This window comes from Ostrea edulis, chromosome 2 (assembly GCF_947568905.1).
Source record: "Ostrea edulis chromosome 2, xbOstEdul1.1, whole genome shotgun sequence".
Classification (NCBI taxonomy): domain Eukaryota; kingdom Metazoa; phylum Mollusca; class Bivalvia; order Ostreida; family Ostreidae; genus Ostrea; species Ostrea edulis.
In genome coordinates, this window is record NC_079165.1 from 31,560,326 (window position 1) to 31,580,600 (window position 20,275).

The 20,275-nt window shown below is 35.4% G+C and overlaps 1 protein-coding gene across 1 annotated transcript in view; it reads left to right on the forward strand.

Moving 5' to 3' along the window:
• Positions 1 to 1,539: 1,539 nt before the first annotated feature.
• The window catches only part of LOC125680674 (multiple epidermal growth factor-like domains protein 8), a 112,952-nt gene continuing 94,216 nt past the window's right edge, over positions 1,540 to 20,275 (forward strand). The window contains exons 1-4 of the mRNA XM_048920372.2: positions 1,540 to 4,129; positions 10,170 to 10,330; positions 11,596 to 12,769; positions 15,675 to 15,817. Coding sequence (XP_048776329.2) covers positions 3,928 to 4,129; positions 10,170 to 10,330; positions 11,596 to 12,769; positions 15,675 to 15,817 — 1,680 coding nt within the window. The 5' untranslated portion in view covers positions 1,540 to 3,927. The remainder of the gene's footprint in view (positions 4,130 to 10,169; positions 10,331 to 11,595; positions 12,770 to 15,674; positions 15,818 to 20,275) is intronic.

The window sequence follows — 20,275 nt, forward strand, 5'->3', positions numbered from 1 at the left end:
TATGTACTAAAAAGAATGAAACAAAAGGTATTTTCATAGTTGCATATGACAAACAATGGAGAATAAACACAGTGAATGTAAATACGAAACGGCGAAGTTACACCACTCATAAATTCATATAATCCACGACACAAACAACAGAGAAGTCTATTCCCTAATCATGTGAAATTATTTCAACTTTGAAACAAAGATATTCACTGCTGTTCGTGACTGCTCTTGGTTGAAAATTGATATTACATTGCAAAAATTATCCTGCAGGAGCGGTTATTAGGTGTAGTATGAAAACCGGATAGGCTTATAAAAAAAAAAATCCAACTCGTTTTAACGATTTAGTATCTCGTTATATAACGAGTCAATTATCTCGTTAAAACGAGTAGGTATCTCGTTATATCGAGTTGTAAGTACGTGTACGTGTATCTACATCAGAAGGTTTACAGGAAGTCTACTGACCTGCTAAAGTCATCTGGACATTCTTTTCCGTCCTGTTGCCAAAATTTATCAGATTGTGACACTAGAATAGCATAATGAAGAGAATGAATATACACAGAAATAAATAAGTGAATTGATATTGAATGAATAGATAAATAAACACAGAAATAGATTAATTAAAAATTAATAGACGAATAAAAGAATAAAGAAATACATAATAAGAAGGTAAAATTTTAGAAATGAATCCCTCCTTTTTTTTTAATATTTATTTAAAAAAAATAAACTTGGATGTTGTGTAAAATATTAAGATAATTAAAATAAAGTGCAGACATTTAGACCATTGCATACCTGGACACTCAATGTGGCTCTTGGGATCCATGGTGTTATATGGATTCAGCAAGCGATCTTCACTACAACTAAGCGTCTGTGAGCGGAGGCTGGGATCATTTACTTAAATAATCAAGTTTTAAATTGATCGACAGGTATCGTGGATGTTGTATTTATAATTACATAAAAGTAGTGATAATTGTCATGTAGCCTACAGCTGCTTATCATAATTTCCCAGTCTAGCGACACCTCCCATTTACTCAAACTCATAGAATCGGGGTTGATGTATACCAAAAAATAAAAATAAATATTTTATCTATCTGTTACGATTATGACGACCTGTGCGGTGGACAGGTGGGGTTATCGAGTCCGAACGTTTATATGTCACGCATTCAAAGTGTATGTTAGTCCAGTCAAAATAGCCCCAAAAATGGTTATATTTATTTTGACTGGATGATGTGTGGGAAGGGGGGAGGGGCATCTGGAAGAAAAGATGGTAGTTGGCTTCTCAAAAAATCTTGACAAGCAGTGTGTATGTGTGTGTGTGTGTATGTGTGTGTACGTGTGTGTGTGCGTGCGTGCGTGTGTTTGTGAAATCCCCTACCACGACTGCTTCAACCCCCCCCCCCCCCCCCACCACCACCACCACCACCAAACTTTATTTCTTTAAACTATCAATAATCATACTTTGCCAAATATTTGTTTAAATTTTGTATTCATAACTTTCAACCTTAATTTCATCTCATTCATCTACTGTCGTAAAAAGTGTGTGGGTGGGTGGGTGTGTGAGTGGGTGGGTGGGTCCAACGTGCCTGTAAGGTGGCTTAATGGGGTTCACACCTGAAGTTTGTAGAATTGTCATTTTTTTTTTTTTTGGTCATTATTTTTAATTTACTACATTAAAGAGGAATCATGAATTTAAATAGAAATATGGGGTCACAGAGCTTGTTATTGAACTACAATGTTTTAAACTTCACCTTTGTGTACTTAAAATCTACTTACAATTAATTCACAAGAACTCGATTTGAACTTGAGATTTATTTCCATAAATTCGTTATGTCTGTTGGTGTCAACACTACATAAGCAACACATATCAATCATTACATTAAATAAAATGCCTAAGCATGTCTTCCAACAATGTAGATATGAAGAGGTTTAATGCTCGTAGATTGAAAATAAAACGTGACCTTTTTTACACTTGATATACAGAAAAATTTTCATATTAATGTGTATAATTCAGGAGATTAAAAGAACATATTACTCAGTATTGTCAGTTTTTAAAGTTGCACAAAGTCTTGCCTTCAAATCTAAAATAAGATTGAAAAAATGGGGGTAATATATAGATCAAATTGTTTGATTTTTTGCAGAAATACTAAACTTTCATACAAAATTTCGGGTAAATCAATATAGAGGTTTTTACTCTATAGGTGTTCTGTTTGGAGAAAAATGTATTAACCAAATGAATGTATAACAGTTGAATTAGTTTAAGTCTACTTGTATCATGAATCACAAAATTAAAATGCACGTCTATTGGTATGATTATTGACGATTTTGGGTAAAACAGAAACTGTAAAATCGAGCAGATTTAGAACTTTTTGGATTAGACAATCCCCCCACCACAAAATGTAATCCTTTCCAAACCCTTTCAGAATTTTGATCAACATAAAAATTTTCAACTGGATACGTTTGAGCAAAAATGTATAATATTTATGGACCAATGAAGTAAGAATTGGGCCATGTGCCTTCACAACTGTAGCATCCTGTGCAGTTGTGCTCAAAACACTGAAGAGCTAACAGTAACTATTCTTAAATCATCCGACAGCTTCTGTATGTAATACACCAGTCAAGAAAAGTCTGACGGTAAACAACGTTTGATGATAAACTTCTGAGGAATTTAGGCAGACTTATCAGTAGTTAGAGACGGTCTTTGATTCATGAGTGTCTTGCTATATATATGACATGCAAATGATTTTCAGATAAATATTTCTAGGGATACAAACATTCAACTTTATGACCAACAGGATAACTTGAACAGCTTCTCCATCGTCAACTTCCCATATTTATGTAGCAATATTCTATTATCACCTGCATATGGTGTTTATATTTTTCAACTGATTCGATACACAAGAGGTTGTTCTGCGTATGATCAATTTTTTGAATCGAGGCAGGCAACTGACAAATAAGTTGATGTTACAGGGGTTTCAACAGTCTCGTTGTTTTTTTTTTAAAGTCAGTATTTAGGAAATTTTAGGGTCGATATAATGATCTAGTTTGCCAAAACAACCTGTAATTTGGGTCAAATGCTGTCTGACGTGTTTTATAAGGATTGTTAGGCCGTTCTTGGCACACTGAGTTACGGATTATTCTGTTTACCTGATCAAGGTATAGGGCTCTCATCGGATGTGACCGGTTAACAGGGGATGCATGCTTGCTCCTTCCTAGGCAACTGATCCCACCTCTGGTGTGTCCAGTGATCCGTGTTTGCCCTACTCTTAAAGTATTCTTGACAGGAATTATGAGATTAATCACTACTCGTTATCTTTACTTTCTTCATTCAAACCACAGGGCCTTTTCACGAATTGACCCTCTCTATTCTATATTCAGATCTTACTAGTAATAAGATTAAAAGCTTGTGACAAGCCTAAACGTTTCAAGACCATTGATTCACCGTTAACCTTTTCAAAAAGCTAAAAAAAAAGTCCACCTCTACCCCCCCCCCCCAAAAAAAAAACCCAAAACAAAAAACAATAAAAAAAACAAAAACAAAAAAAACAATAAAAAAACCCACCAAAACACACGAACCAAATAAATAAATAAAACAAATGATTTAAATAATTGTCCGGAAATATGTATTCTCCACTGCCGTTTAAGTCTTCTTTTAGAGTTTAGAATCTTGACAAATATTCATCCAATGAGCGCTCTGAGAAAAATTTGTGCGTAAATGTTATGAAGAGAAAGTTGGAAAAAAACAACTTGGATTTTCATTAAAATATTGAATTTGTTAAAAGAAAGGGACTCCACCTGGACGTCACAGATGGAAAGCAGCCACAAAATATAATAAACTATGCGAGGAATCAGTGCGCATGACGACAGCTAACATGTATTATTCGCAAGTGGACGTAAACAGACCTGAATTTATTAAATGGGTCATCAGCTGATGGGCATGGAAAAATGGCTCCTGGTTTTAAGGGAGCTGTGACATCCCTTAGAATTATTTTCTTGTTATGGTATTTATATATCCATAAATCACAAGCTTTGGCGAGTGGTTGTACTCACGAACGTTATGTTCTGACCAACAAAACTGGTAGCATCTCGGTAGGGAATGGCATCCATGACTACAATAACTTCGCACGCTGCGAATGGCTGATCAAGGGTAAGGTTAACTCAGGTGTCAACAGTGCTAGTGTAAAAGTGACTTAATTGCAATAAACTGTAAAACATTGTGGAGATAGCCTATCAAAGTTTGGTGGGCAGGTCTTAAGGTTGGGTAGAAATCCGAGTTGAATACAGTGTTGGTGAAGGAGCATATAAAAACTACCAGACATTATGTCCAGGGCCGTAAATTACATGGAGGCGGAGGAGGCAGCTGCCTCCTCCAACTTTTGAGTCAAAAAAAAATTAAAATTTAAAGTTCATTAGAATTTATGTTGTTTCCAATAACTAAGAACATGATACCTCCCTTAAAAAGCATTCCAAATCTTTCTTTTAGAATGAGTTAGTTAAGTAACATCTTAGAAGGCCCTAGAATCAAGGATTTTGCACGAAACGTGTTCAGTGTGCACAAAATGTGCTCAGCGTCTGGGGGCCTGGGCGGCCCCCAGACCCCCGCCTAATTTCCTGCCTTCTCCAAATTGAAGGTTAATTTACGGCCCTGTATGTCCCGTAGATTAGGTATGATTTAGAAAATGGAGACAAGTTAAAAATTCAATAGACAGAATAAAAAAACCCATGAAATTTTGATTAAACTTTTTTTACTTAGACTGACAGTTGAAAACATTTACTTGTTTTTAACAGCTCTCTATTTTTTGTCCACATAGAATTAAACTTTGTTATAAATTTTGTTGTAGTTTGATTTTCATCCATTTTTGCTCACAGGTGCTTGTGGATATGATCATATACCCTGGAACATCCACTCCTTCCCAACTTACAAAAACAAAATTTATGAAACAAACATAACTTGTTTTAAATAGTAGATGAATATGCACCAATCAACGTAAAATTTTCCATTTTTAGCACCTTTAAAATATCTTCAGAATAGACAACAAGGTTGCAAACTTCAAAAATGAAAGTAGATACCCATCACCTTGGAAAACTCAATACAGTGCTAATAAATATGAGTATTATCATGTGATATAGTTGTTTACTCTGTCAACTGACTGGTCGCGGTAGCTCAGTAGTAGAGCATTTGCTTCATAACTGTGAGGTCCTGAGATTGATCCCTGCTCTTGCCATGGCCACGTCAAACCTAAGATGTTATAATAGGTGTTGATTGCTCCTGCGCCAACTGCTGAGCATTTAGAAGTGAGAATAACGGGTCTTTTAGATATGACCATAAAAACAAAGGTTCCATGTCACAGCAGGTGATGGCACGCTAAAGAACCCTCACTGCTATGGCCCTGGATCGAGTTGCACAAATGTTAGTTAACTATAACTGACAGTTAACTTGCCATTAACTCTTACATCTATATAGTTAGTTAAACTTAAATTAACTTTTGTGCAACTGGGTCCTGAGCACTAATCATAGGTCTGAATTTGTGGTACTTCACCTACAGTTAGTGACGTCTCAATATGAGTAAAAAATTCACGACAAGATGGAAAACAAACTCGCTCAACGTTACAGTGGATTTTCTTCAAAGTTTGCAACATAAAACTGACCATCATTTACGTGATCTATCACATAAATTTTTCATAAACTGACAAAAATGACAGCTATTACCACGGAAGTGAATGGTGGTTATATTTATTCTATAGATATTTTTTGTAAACTAAGGGGGAGGAGGATATGCGATTATATTGACAAGCACCAGTATTTATGCTTTGAACTTTCTTTTTCTTTTTAACTGAGCCATGATTGAATCATTTGATAGGCCACATAAATGGAAGTAGAATGTGATATGCGTAATATTGAAAGTACATGTATTGAGTGGGTGTAGTGCGATTTCTGAAAAAGTTTGTTCGTGGTATAAATATAAAAAGTTATCTGTATCAGACTAAATTTTTGGTTGCATAAAAGTCAGTAAACAATGCAGATGGGACGTATTATGGTATGGTGTCATCCGTCTGCTTGTCAGGATCTTGTAGGCAAAATGAACTGTGAGCTCCAGGATCTTACAACTTGGTGCATTTGATCACTATGATGATAGGAAGATGCCTATTATTTTTCAAGGTCAGTTAATAGGAAAACCTTGTAGGCAGAATACAGATTGGGGTTAGGACAATAAAATTTGGTACACATACTCTTCATACCAAGTGGAGGACACCTTTTATTCTTCAAGGTCAAAGGTCAAGGTTGTATCACTTAGTAGGAAAACCTTGTAGGCAGAATACAGACCAAACTGTCTGGGATAGGACCATCAAACTTAGTACACATACACCTTATGCCAAGAAGAGGATGCCTATTGTTTCTCAAGATCAAAGGTCAAGGTTGTAGTATTATTTAGTAGAAAAACCTTGTTTTCGTTGCGAATACAGGTATTGCCCTGAAATTCTCTTCTCTTGAAGTAATATAAGTTCAGTTTGCATTTCAGCTGGATTTGTGCACCATGACCTACTTTAGGGCTAAAAGCAGGTCAAGCAGTTTTCCAGATATTTTTTGTTATGAATACAGGTATTACACTGAAATATACTCACAACCTTCCTCTCAGAGAAATACATAATCAGTTCACATTTCAACTTGATTGGTGCACTGTGACATACTTTAGGGCTAAAAGTAGGTCAAGTAATTTTCTGGACTTTTCCTCATTATTGATACAGATATTGCACTGACATCTTATCACAACCCCCCTCTCAGAGAAATACACAATCAGCTCACATGTCAGATAGATTGGTGCACCATGACCTACTTTAAGGCTTTTCTATTTGGAATATGTATTGTATCAAGTCAGAATTCAGAATTTCTATATAAAGCATTCATTTATCATGATAAGCTTTTAGTAACTTGGACATGTCTGTGATATGCTCAAATATATACATCCGTAAAGGTATCACAATATTTTGTGTATTCTAATGAACTTACTTTATTTATGTTGTTATTAGGGAACCTAATTCTTACTATACATTGTAGATTGTCACCTATATTTACACCTTCTGAGTGTTATATAACTATGTTAACCAATATGCTGTGTTGTACAAGGAATAAAAGAATTTAATTGAGTGCATAATGTGCTTACAGGTCCAACAGGTCTATTTTGTACCGATTGCGGTACTCCTGTTTTTATTTTTGTATGGTAATATCTAGTGGACAGTTTGTCAGATGAGGTTCTGAATTTTACAGAACTTAAATTGAAAATTAACCAGAGATTTCCAGTAGCCTGACGTCTTTCACCAACTCTGCAATAAAACCTGTAGATTTTGAGTAGCATTTACTGTAGTTTTCATAACATAGCCATTTGACTTTGTTTTACGGTGTGACCTTTGACACTAGTGAATACCTTAACCTCCTGCAACACAACTTTAGACATTTAAGGGGTGAGATCAAATGATCAATGTCGGCTAAAAATGTAAATTCAAATAGTTAGGGGGAGTGGGGATAAAATCTCCCATAAATTTCTGTCATCTGACATCGATTACACTTTTGTGGAAAAAGACAAAAGACAAGCAACTGTTAAAAACCACAAAGTGATATTACATTTTTTTGAACATTTGATAGTTTTAATGTACAATTTTATTCATGTGAATAAAAAGTAGAAAAGGTATACAGTATTATTTATAATTGTATGTTTTCACTTATTAATCGATTAGGTTCAACATTCATCATGGGGGGTGGGGAGGGGGGGGGGGTCTAGCAATTGGTGAAAACTATGTGAGTTTAGTTTTTTGTCAGACATTGAACCTTATCTACTCATTCATTTAACTCGGGGAGGGGGGGGGGGGGTATAATGTAGTTGATATAAACAGTGTAATGTGACATCATATTAGCTGTGATGTTAACAACAAAACGTACAAAGGTATGAGAGAGCTTGTCTGGATTTTAAAAACGTTTGTGGTACTTTCCAAACAATTTATTTATTTTATCTTTGGGGTTGTCATGAAGTATACTGCAGCGACACTGATATTTTTCTAGAGCACTATGGGTAATCCTTATCATTTTTCAGCTGATAAAGAGCAAATCATGTGACTCAAGTGTGTAATCATTGGATCAAGCTTGTTATGATGCAAGCTTCACTCCCTATTAACATGTAGATCCACTGAGTTCAACTATGTACTCAAAAGGCCCTACAGGATCCCAGTAGGACTTTCAAATACCTTTGTTTTCTAAATATTTTGTTGGACAAAAAAAAAATGTGTAGGATGTATTTTACAGGCGATATGTATTCATATTGATGGACATCAGCAAAATATATGTTTTCTGAACAGTAATATCATAGTTTCATGTTAAGAGTTAAAGACAAATTTAATGGAATCGTTAAATTTTACTTGTACATCTTAAGATTACACCGTGAAAGTACTAAAAGGTATCTTTTAGTTTATGTCAAACATAAAAATCAAAATGCTTAGATAAGAAAAATATCATAGGCCACTAAAAAAAAAATTTAGAACATGTATGCAAAGGCATCAAGAGAATGAATACAAAAATTCCAGGAAAATAGTAGAACTGTCCTCAAAGTTAAGATATTAATACTGTATTATATAACATGTGGGTACAAACAGATATGCTTTAATTTGGATAGAGAAAGCTGTATTAAAATGGTGCAGTGTTAACAAAGGATTTAGATGAAATTGTATTTGAAGATTCCAAGTAACAGTGACTTGAATTCCTGTGTTATTGTCTCCCTGGTTTAGCAAAAGCAAAGAATATTAATTTTGGTCTGTTTGACTCTGCGTCTGTAGCACTTTAGTACTCGAGTACCATTTGAGTTTTAGTAATAAAACTTCACTTGAAGAGTCTTTATGACATAAGGATACCATGGTTTTTATTATCTGATTTGAAATCTCACTTCTAAATATTGATTGGTTGGCAAAGGAGCAGTCACTACCTATTTCTGCATCTTACGTTTGATGTGGCCAAAGTATGCGCAGAGCTCAAACCTATTACCCCCATCACAAAGTATGAGCAGAGCTCAAACCTATTACCCCCATCACAAAGTACGAGCAGAGCTCAAACCTATTACCCCCATCACAAAGTACGAGCAGAGCTCAAACCTATTACCCCCATCACAAAGTACGAGCAGAGCTCAAACCTATTACCCCATCACAAAGTGAACACTCCTGGCATTGGCCTACTGCTTTCTATATATAAAACTGTTTGAATCTCCATTACCTAATGATGACCCCTATCATTTTTTTTAGGTCAAGGTCACATAATTAGAGTTAGAAGTGGTGTCTGGATGATATATATATTTTAAATGTTATATGAGCTTTAGAAAGGAATCTTCATATCATAAAGAATTTCTATCACAAAACCATGACCCATTAATGCTTTTGGTCATAGTTCAATGTTAGAATACACATGGTAAGAAATGATTTCCAGATAATGTCTCAGTACCACATGAGATTTGGCTATGAAAATGCATATATGTTGTATGTTAAAAAGTTGTACAGTTTATTAGGTCCAAAGTTCAAGGTGACTAGCTCATGAAAGTAACAAGTAATATTTTGGATAGTATCTCTTATGTTGCAATGTAACTTTACCAGATAAGTCTTCATAAATATTTCCCATTTTAATGAACAAATTAAATATATCTTTGAATGTGCGGTGAAGGGGTCATTAAGGTAGCCCATAATGCACTAAGACTTATACTATTCAAGACATTATGTCACAAAATGGGGATTTAAATGTTTTCTGAAATTATTATTATCGATTGATATATATTTGTCGATCATCACATCTCGGTGGATAAAGAATCGGGTTAATGACACACAGATCCTGAGTTCAAATCCTCTAGAGTCTTTTGTTCATATTTATTGAAGTTTAGTTTTGAAAATCATATTTTAATCCGTAATTGCACTTTTTTTGACACTTATTAATTGCCAATCATAATATCTATTATAATTAAATCATTTTGTGTTTATTTGAGGTCTCTTTTTAAGATGTAGTGAACTACCTGAATTCGTTGAGTTTGTTTGAAGACATACTTTACATCCTTCTATAATGTAGTGACATTGATGCGAGAATTAAAAAAGTTGTGATTGATTAGTTTGTAAATCGTAGAATCCGTTGAAATGTAATGATTGTCAGTCTTTTTATTTTACAGGCGGTGTCGGGAAATCTATTCAGTTAGAGTTTCGTCGGATAGAAACAGAATGTTCATATGATTATGTATTTGTGTATGATGGGGACTCGTACAATAGCACAAAACTGGCCAGCGTCAGCGGTGACACCTTACCAGAGTCACTGGTTGCTAGATCAGGATATGTAAGTATGAACAACATTTTATATGTGCAGTTGTTTACCTACTGTTTTTAAATACAGGTGACTCAAGATGGTTAGAACTTTGATCTCTCAAAGTAATCTCATGATCCTGATTTTCCTCCCATATAAATATTAAGCTAATTTGAATTAATGTGAATTTAGTTTTTTGTCAGACATTGATCTTGCCTCTTACTCTTGTTCTCTCAAATTCCAAATATCTTAAAAACTATCAATTTTGCAAAGTAAAATTTTAGTCCTGTTATAAGTTAATCCTTAAAAATTTAATCTTGATACCTTAGAATAGTAATTGTTTTCACCCATGGCATAATTACTGCAGTGTGGACCATACCTGAGAGATTGTCATTGTTATAAAAACATGGTCTGACAGTTGATAGGACCTAAATAGCACCACCTCTTCACAGGTTATCCCAACTTGGGGATTAAATGGTTTTGTTATGTGATATTGGCTGTAATTATCAATTAACCAACTTCAAATTTTCAAGTTAGATGATAATCATGAGACTTTACTCTTATTTTGCAGCAACAAATAAAGAAAAAAAAAATTTGTTAAAAATATTTTAGATGATATAATGTTTTGAGATTTTAATTGATTGATCGATTGAATATAGTTTAACGTCCCGCTCAAGATTATTTCACTCATATGGAGACGTCGCCACTGCCGGTGAAGGGCTGCAAAATTTAGGCCTATGTTTGGCGCTTATGGCCATTGAGCAGGGAAAGATCTTTATCGTGCTACACCTGCTGTGACATGGGACGTCGGGTTTCTGCGGTCTCATCTGAAGGACCGCCCCATTTAGTCGCCTCTTACGACAAGCAAGGGGTACTGAGGACCTATTCTAACCCAGATCCACACGGGACTTGATATTTTAAAAGTGAATGACTTCAGTTTGGAAAAACGAAATTAACAATGTTAGCTGTTCCAACCTTGCACAATATCAACAGTTACATGTATATCAGCTTAGTGTAAAGCTTAAAACCGGTTGATTGAAGTGCCAATATCAGTGCTCTCGAAAATTAGGAGCTCTCAATCAGTCAAAGTTTTACTGTGGTCCCATGGACTTTGAGTTACCTGTATGTGTAAATCAGATACAGGTAGAAGTATGTCTGTGTGTAATCTATTTCGCTGGTTTTTAAATCAAAAACATGTTTATCAAACTGGCTGAAATATAGCAAAAGCCTTTGTGATGTTAACTTCAATAATGTTTATTTTTGTTTGATTTTCATACTTACTTTATTTTCCACTGCAGATGCTGGTTTTAATGTTCAGTGATAGGAACTATCAGAAGTGGGGATTTAAAGCAAATTATTCTATAACTGATTGCCCTTTTAACTGCCATGATAGAGGAGTTTGCACCAACAACTCATGTATCTGTGATATTGACTATACTGGGGAGAGCTGTGAGCACAAACTATGCCCCAACAACTGCTCTGGAAATGGACGGTGTATTCAGTCTGGAAATAGTAGCCAGTGGGGATGCCTCTGTTCCCCTGGCTATGTTGGCTATGCATGTGATCTAGGTTTACAAGGAGATGAGCATAAACTGAAATGGGTAACTTTACTTCCTAGCGTTAGGAAATTTTCCGACAGATTTGAACACAGTGCAGCTTTTATCAAAAGTAATGAATGTGTATACGTATTTGGTGGGAATTCACAAAACAGTGTGTTGGATGACTTACTAAAGTACTGTTTTTCGGAGAGCAGGTGGGAAGTAATAAACAAAACTGAACCATGGCCCAGTGCTAGATATGACCATAGTCTGGTTGTGTATGAGGAGGGGATGTTTGTGTTTGGGGGTGTTTTATCAGACGGGTCACACAGTAACGAACTCTGGATCTATGATACGGCCACTGCTAACTGGTCATTATTAGCTTCTAACAGTACCTTACAACCTCCAGGATTATCAGGACACAGCATGACACTCGTGGATGATGTCATGTATATAATAGGTGGAAAAACGGATGGTGGAAAGTACTCGTCTCGTATTTATAGTATGAATGCCTCTAGTCCTCAATCCTGGAGTACTGTAAAGCTATCTGGAGGCCGAAGTGGTGACCGTCTTCTTCATGGACACTCTGCAGTATATCATCCAGAAACATCATCCATAATTATCTATGGAGGTATTGCAGCAAGATCAGCACGCTATACAACTTTGTCAAGCAAAATCTTCACATTTAACATCATTAATAAGTACTGGACAGAGATTCATTACAATAATTATGTGGGACCAGGAACACCACATGTGCCACGACAGAGAGCTCACCATACAGCTGTAATCATGGGGAATTATATGGTTATATATGGAGGAAACGTTCACATACATAATACAGTGGAGATGTGCTATGATGAAGGGATCTACTTATATCATCTGGGATGTCACCAGTTTGTCAATCATTCACTGGTCCATCAAGGTCTGAGTTACAGTAAGTACTCGATTGCAAAATCAGCTATGCGCATGTAGTACAAGAACTTCAGCTCACTTGAGTTGAGATTTTTTGATCCAAGATTTTAGGTAACCTTAGTCAACTCAGGTGACCTATTGCAATTGGTCAGCATTTGTTGTCATGCGGTACATCTGACGTGCCATCCTGCGTTGTCTGTCGTCGTGTGTTAACAATTGAACATTTTCAACTTCTTGATAACTTGTATTCTAATTGTCTTCAAATTCAATATGAAGCACGGGGACGTGAATTGTAAATTTCATGACTCCTGCAGCCTGGGGGACTTAGGAGTGGGGCTTAAATACTGCCAAAAATTGACCAATTTTCAAAAATCTTCTTCTGTACAACCACATATCTGAAAGAAAAACTAAATGCACAATGATGTAGAGCAGGAAGGCCTCTTTCAAAATTGTAAATTTCATGGTCCTTGGGATAGAGGTTCTGACTCCAGGGTGGGGCCAAGCTTGGTATGTAGTGTTTATATGTAAAACATTTAAATGATATCTTCTTTATTACTATTGATACTAATTTGAAACTAAATAGATATTTAGAAGGAATATTATGTAATTCTTTACCAAAACTGGAACTTTCATCAACTAGGGAGTAAGGGTTTTGGTTCTAGGGTGGGTTAAAATTATTAAACTATAGTGATTATTGTCTTTTTAAAGACATTTTAAAGTTTGCTATGATATAAACACTAAATGCATATTAAAGGAAAAGCAGAAAAGGATACACCAAAAGTGGGAATTTTGCAATCCTAAGGTGTAAAGTCTTTTATCAGTATATGCACATTCAAGGGCATTTAAGTTTTAAGAACGCATCTTGATTTATACTATTGGTGAATAATAGAATTCAGCTTAGATGTACGGAACAGAAATTTCATAGTGATACAATTAATTTCATAGTGATACATTTAACCCAGGTGACCGATAAGGCCTGTGGGCCTCTTGTTTGTTGTACATTTCACTTTTCTGGCTTCTCCACAACAATTGACCAACCAAACTAGACACAGAGCATTGGAGCCACAGGAAGGGTTAATTTCAAATGGGTAGGGGGTGGGGGGGGATCCACCTTAGATAGTACATTGCATTTTCTGTCCCATTATAGCAACAAAGTAGCTTTTATATAAAATTATTTAGTGAAGATTTTATGATTTTAAGTGGGGATGCGGGGTGGGTGGGGTGTTACAACTCCAATAAACCCGCTCTAGGTTGTCCACCCTGCACTGTACCGTCCACAGTTATAGAGAAATCAGAGAGATGTGCAAATGAAGTTGTAAGTAGAAAGGAATTGCATCTTTATCAGTGTTTATTTTTATACACACACACACACACAAAATCAATATATGTATCTTTCAGTATAGTAGTATAGATATGAATATTGATAATTTTAGTGGTTTTACAATTTCTATTCCAAACTGATCTCGATAGATACAGCACATTAAATTATAAACAAATAGGAACATGGAGTCATGGATGCTGCTGATGAATTAGGATGTGTCTGTAATGTATACGTTGTGTAACGGAATGCACTAATGCACATGACCAAGCACTTGACAAGATCTTGTTGCATCTAGATCACAAAGCTGTTTCTCTGCCTGATGGTTTAATGTGTCTGGAACAAGTACATCATACTTCCTGATTGCTGCTGAAAATGGATTGATTTATGTGCCTTTGAAATTAATCATACAATTAATAAGAGCCCAGCTATGTGGCGGGTGCCCTATAGGCTACATCTTCACAAGTCAAGGGTTATTGATTTGTTACCTCGCACTAACCCTTGACATCAGTCACCATTCAAAACATGGGTTCGAGATGCAGGATGATGCAATACGCTAAAATTAAATCAGCTAATGATATTCCTTGTTTCAGATGCAAGTTTTGTTAAGAACATAAACAAAAAGTGAAAATACTTTGACGTCTATTGACGAAAAAATAAATGAAAAGCATGTAAAACTTTGTCTAATTGTTTCTTCCAAGAAAATAAATTTCCAAAGATCAATTAACGGACTGGCCACAAATTCTTCACCATGTTGCAGTCACTATGCCTGTTTAGTTTCATTTTCGGCCAATTATAAAAACCACTTTCAGATTGGCTCCACGCTACAGGCTGCAACACCAATCATATGCTCCATCTCGAACCCATGTTTTGAATGTTGACTGATGTCAATTAAGGGTTACTGCCAGGTAACGAATTGATGATCCTTGATTTGTGAAGATGTATAGGCTATAGTAATCGCTCCATCCGTTCGTCTGTCTCTCCGTCAACACTTTTTATGGCATGCAATAAATGTTTGAAGTCCAATTCTTTTAAGACTTTCGAAATATTTGTTAGTTAGTTTTGACTAGAAACTTTTTCCAACAGTTTTGTAAATTCCAAGAATTAAAATAATTCCTGAATCTAATATAATACACTGTATAAAAGAACTACTGTAAAGGGATTAATTCAAGGGGTTGCAAATTCCTGTTTTTGTATAAAAATTTGAATATTTTCAGGGTAATCCATTATAGTCTTGTGATCTCACTGAGGTCTATATAATTTAAGGCATATCAATTTGTAATGGAGTCCGTCAGATTTGCCATATCTATTTACAAGAGATAGAAATCATAATACTTATTGGTATTAACAAAAAAAATTCGCCCACTCATCCAAATATACATTGTCTGCATGTTATGACACCCCTCAAATGAATGGGTGTGCTGGTTGGGAACATGCATTGCTTTTGCAATGCTCTCAAAATTTATTTATTTTTTTTAATACTTCTGTCCGTAAAGATCTGAATGGTATATATATTTTGGTACATTTTATTTTATACTTTGGCATTGCCACTGTGGAACTACTATTTGTTACCAAATCACACCTCAAAAGAGCCACATTTTCATTTCAGAAATGATGCCCAGGAAAGGAAGGTTTGGTCATACAGCTGTTGGCGTCCATGGCAACATTATGGTTATTATAGGAGGATATAGTGGCTACCCCCACGGGGACATACTGGCCTACAAGTTCCCAGGCGTTGTGGCTCCACCAGATGTAAGTCATCATTTGAAATTCAAGTACTGGTATTGTTAGTAACACACCATCATTTTCCTCCTTCAACATCCTTGATAAAGTGGTTGTCTAGTTATAACTTTATTCCCCTAAAATCCCGTAATATTGGAGTAAGTGATTTGGGTTAGCAAAGTTTGAATTTCTGATGATTTATAGATGCAGAAGGTAAGTCACATGTTTGCACCTCATAATCTGATACTCATTTTGCTGCATGGTTATAATGTATGTGATTGCAAAGTTGTTTGAGATTCATTTGAAAACTACAATTTCAATCCTATGTTTTCATGGTCGTCTTTGCTGGATCGTACCTGTACTTTTCATTTGTGACATCAAGTGTTTTGACTATAGCAGATGATAGTAATGAACGCTGTTTTTTTCCAAACTTGCCAACTGATGTTCAGAAGTCTGAATATGCAAGCATCTCATGTGCAGATTTATATTGAATAGGATTGGGTTTAGAGGTATAGAGGGACGAGTAATTAATTTTATTTTTCCAAACTAACGTGGTCAATGTATCTGTAATGGCAATATATGATAATTTGTGCAACATGAACTACTTGATTTCACCCCAGATTAAAGGAGTAGGTCAAAATTTTTAGTTCATTCTTGACTAATTGAACTCTCGGACATCTGTGGTTGACCTTATTTGTATAATGTATGCCTTGTGTGTGCCTTCACATGAGGTTGCTGAATGGAAAGAAAAAAATGGTGTCAGTAAGTTTTGACATTTTGTTCATTGACAGTAGGTATAGGAATCTATCAGACAAAATTCATTATTATGATTGTGTGTAAACACCAAAGGGTAGATAGATATGCACAGATCCAAGAATTGTTGGGGAAGTAGTTTGTAGTATGACAAGAAGACAGTCATGTGCATGGTCAGCACTCGGCTCGTTTCGTATAGAAAAAAAGAAAGTCTGTAAAAAGACAGACATCTTTTAAAACTATTTCCATTTGTACCTCTACAATCGGTGGTTTTTATATGCGTATTCAATAGAGTTTTTTATTTGTCGAATACTGTAGTACTGATATTTTCATTAAAATCTAACATGAAAATTGGAGCATATGTACATCATTACACCAAAATTTTCTTTAATGGCTTATTTTAGAATCTCTTATTTTGCGAACAAAACACCTTTTTTATCATTCGGGAAAAAAATCACCAAAAAATTCATATTTAAAATAATTGAGAGCTTGTATCACTCTTTCAATGGTTAAATGCTTTATACGAGGTGCTTAAACGAACCTATAAATAAAATTTTAGGGTAATGTCTTATGAGCCCCCCTTAAATAGAAATTCAAAGTTTTACATCAGAAATAGGGCCACATCAAGTTATATCAATATATGCAAACATTACCAAGTTGTGTAAGTTCTTTTTTTTTTCATCAGGGATTAGTGCAGGTTTTAGGGGAAACTATTCTTTTTAACTCACCTGAGCTGAAAGTTCAATTTAGCTTTTCTGATTGTCTATTGTCCGTCATCTGTCCTTCTGTCTGTAAACTTTTTACTTTTTTGACTTCTTCTCCAATTTCAACCAAACTTGGCCAAAAGCATTTTTAGGTGAAGGGATTTCAAGTTTGTTCAAATGAAGGGCTATGACCCCTTCAAAAGGGGAGATAATCACAAAAATGCAAAAATAGGGTAGGGTCATTTAAAAATCATCTTCTCAAGAACCACTGAGCCAGAAGAGATGAAATTTATATGAAAACTTCCTGACATAGTGCAGATTCAAGTTTGTTAAAAATCATGGTGCCTGGGTTAGGATGAGGCCACAATAGGGGATCAAAGTTTTACATGCGAAGATCTTTTTAAGAACCACTGGGCTAGGAAAGTAGAAATTTACATGAAAGGTTCCTGACATAGTGCAAATTCAAGTTTGTTAAAATCCTGACCTCCGGGGGTTGGATGGGGCCACAATAGGGGATCAAAGTTTTATATGTGAATAAAAAGGATAAGTCTTTAAATATGGGCTAAGGGTGACTCAGGTGAATGATGTGGCCCATGGGCCTCTTGTTATTGACTTGTTATCTAGTGAGACTTGTTAGAGGATAGGCTTACCCATCCATGTCTGTTTGTTTTTTTGTGTCGGGGTCATCTTCCACACTTTGAGGCCAAGGATTATCAAACTTGGTCAGTTGATGCATCTTAGGGAAAGGTGTGTTGTGAATCATACATAGGTCACTTTGACCTCCTTTTGGAAATTCTCAAATGGTGTCCAGGTCATATCTTTCACATTTTTGGGGAGAGCGGAGGCCAGGGAAAGAAGATATAGGCTATTGTGGCCCCCTTTACATACTCAAGCTGTGTCTGGATCATATATCTTGCACACTGTGAAACCTAGGACCATCAAATCTGGTTTGTGGATACATCTTGTAGGGGAAGATGTCTCATGAACCAGAAATGGGTCCCTATGGCCTGATTTTGAAATTTTATGGCTATACATATACAAATGTGTTTGGATCATATCTTGAGCACTGAAAGGCTTAGGACCAATAAACTTGGTCAGTTGATGCATCTTAGAAGGAAGTTGTGTTGCGACCCAAAAGTAGGTAATTGGCCTCATTTTGGAATTGCAACTGACATATCACATCTTGTGACTTCAAGTATGCAAACATAGATATGCATTATGTACATGTAGTTCCAGATGGGCATGTCATGTACCCTAGCAGCCTACTTTCTTAAGAATTGTGGAAAATGGTAGGGGGTTTTGGGGCTTCATTCTGCTGAGGTGGGGGTGGGGGGCAAAGCCACCCCAGCTGAAATTGTATTTAGCATTTTGTAACCTTTGAAAGTGATCAAAATTTCAAGTAATTCATGATAAATTCACTATAAATTTCAAAATATGAACTTGATTGAAATATTTAACATACATGTTATTAAGGTAACTCCATAAAGAGAATGGTTGGCTCAAAGCAGGATAATAATAATAACAATGCTGTGGCCCATCCTGTTTTGTGTTCAGCTCTGAAAAAGCTAGTTTATTAGATTTCTTCTGCAAACTAGGATCAAATTTGTCCACACAAACTATTTTTAGTCTTAATTGAACTGGTTTGGTAGACTTTCCATTCATTTCTCAAACCAGAAGTTTACTGTTAGATTGAACCAAATGAAGAAGAGGGTGAACATAACACATAACAAACAGTGATCAATTTCTTCTAAAATTCTGAAAAGCATAAAATCAAGAACAAGGCAAACAAGGAGGTGGTAGTAAGTGTCCTGATGCTGTTTGGTTGGTTTACTACTAAGCTCACTTAGAATCAACATAGAAATAGCACATACTTGATGTTGTAGTGTGCAAGGTGCAATTAAGAAATCATAGACATTAATGATGTGAAATCCACCAATATGATGTTCAATTTTTAGTAATCAAATTTGCCATGCGAGTTGAAGAGGTTTGAAATATTACATATATAGAATTACAGCTGCATTATTGTCATCTGTTTCTGCAATGCAATTGTGTTGAAAATTATTAATTAAAAATTTTCAGGTAGTCATATGCTGATCATTGAAAATTGGTTAAAGTAGGGAAAGATACAGTTGATGTAGAAATGTTGTCACTGCTCTAACTTCTTTCATTTGAATACAATTTTGTAGTTTTAAAATGTTCACTTGTTTCACTGCAGTAAAACTGGGTTTATTTCAGAACTCAGGTTGGAAATTAGTTTAAAAACCATAAAGTAATTTCTAAAGAAGTTTATTTGCAATAAATTCACATATATAATACATCTGACTGTTGAGAATTCAACCTTAAAAGTTACCTTAGAGATGCATATACAAAGATTGCTTTGACAGCATATTATCAGTGAACTGGAAAGTCTTGATAGTGTGAAGGATGTCATAAAACCAAAGACCGAATGCTCAGTAAACACTTCAATTTTATAATCAATACATGAAGAATACTCATAAGCTATAGAACTGAAAACATATTAATGACAAAGCTTTGGATGAGTGAATTTTGTCACAGTGTCTGAGAGCAGTGTGCTTGGGTTGTACATGTAACAAATTTTCAGGACTTCCATGGTCTATTGGCCATCAATATCTGTTAATGCACGATTTATTTTTTAAATGAATCATTAAGAAAGAAAATTTTGTGTATTGTGATATGGTTGAGATTCCAACCCTTAAAGCAAATACATGTATTTTCTTGTTGCACATGACAAAGAGCACTGAGCACCAGGTTTTTAGCTCACCTGAGCCAGAGGCTCAGTGAACTTTTCTAATCAAGATTTGTCCGTTGTCTGTCATTAACATATTAAACTTTTCATATTTGCATCTTCTTCTATGGAACCATTGGGCCAATTTCAACCAAATTTGGCACATAACATCCTTGGGTGAGGTGATTCAAGTTTGTTTAAATAAGGGGCAACACCCTTCTCTAAAGGGGAGATAATTGTGAAATAGTGAATATACACTGACAAATTCAAAAAATCTTCTCTAGA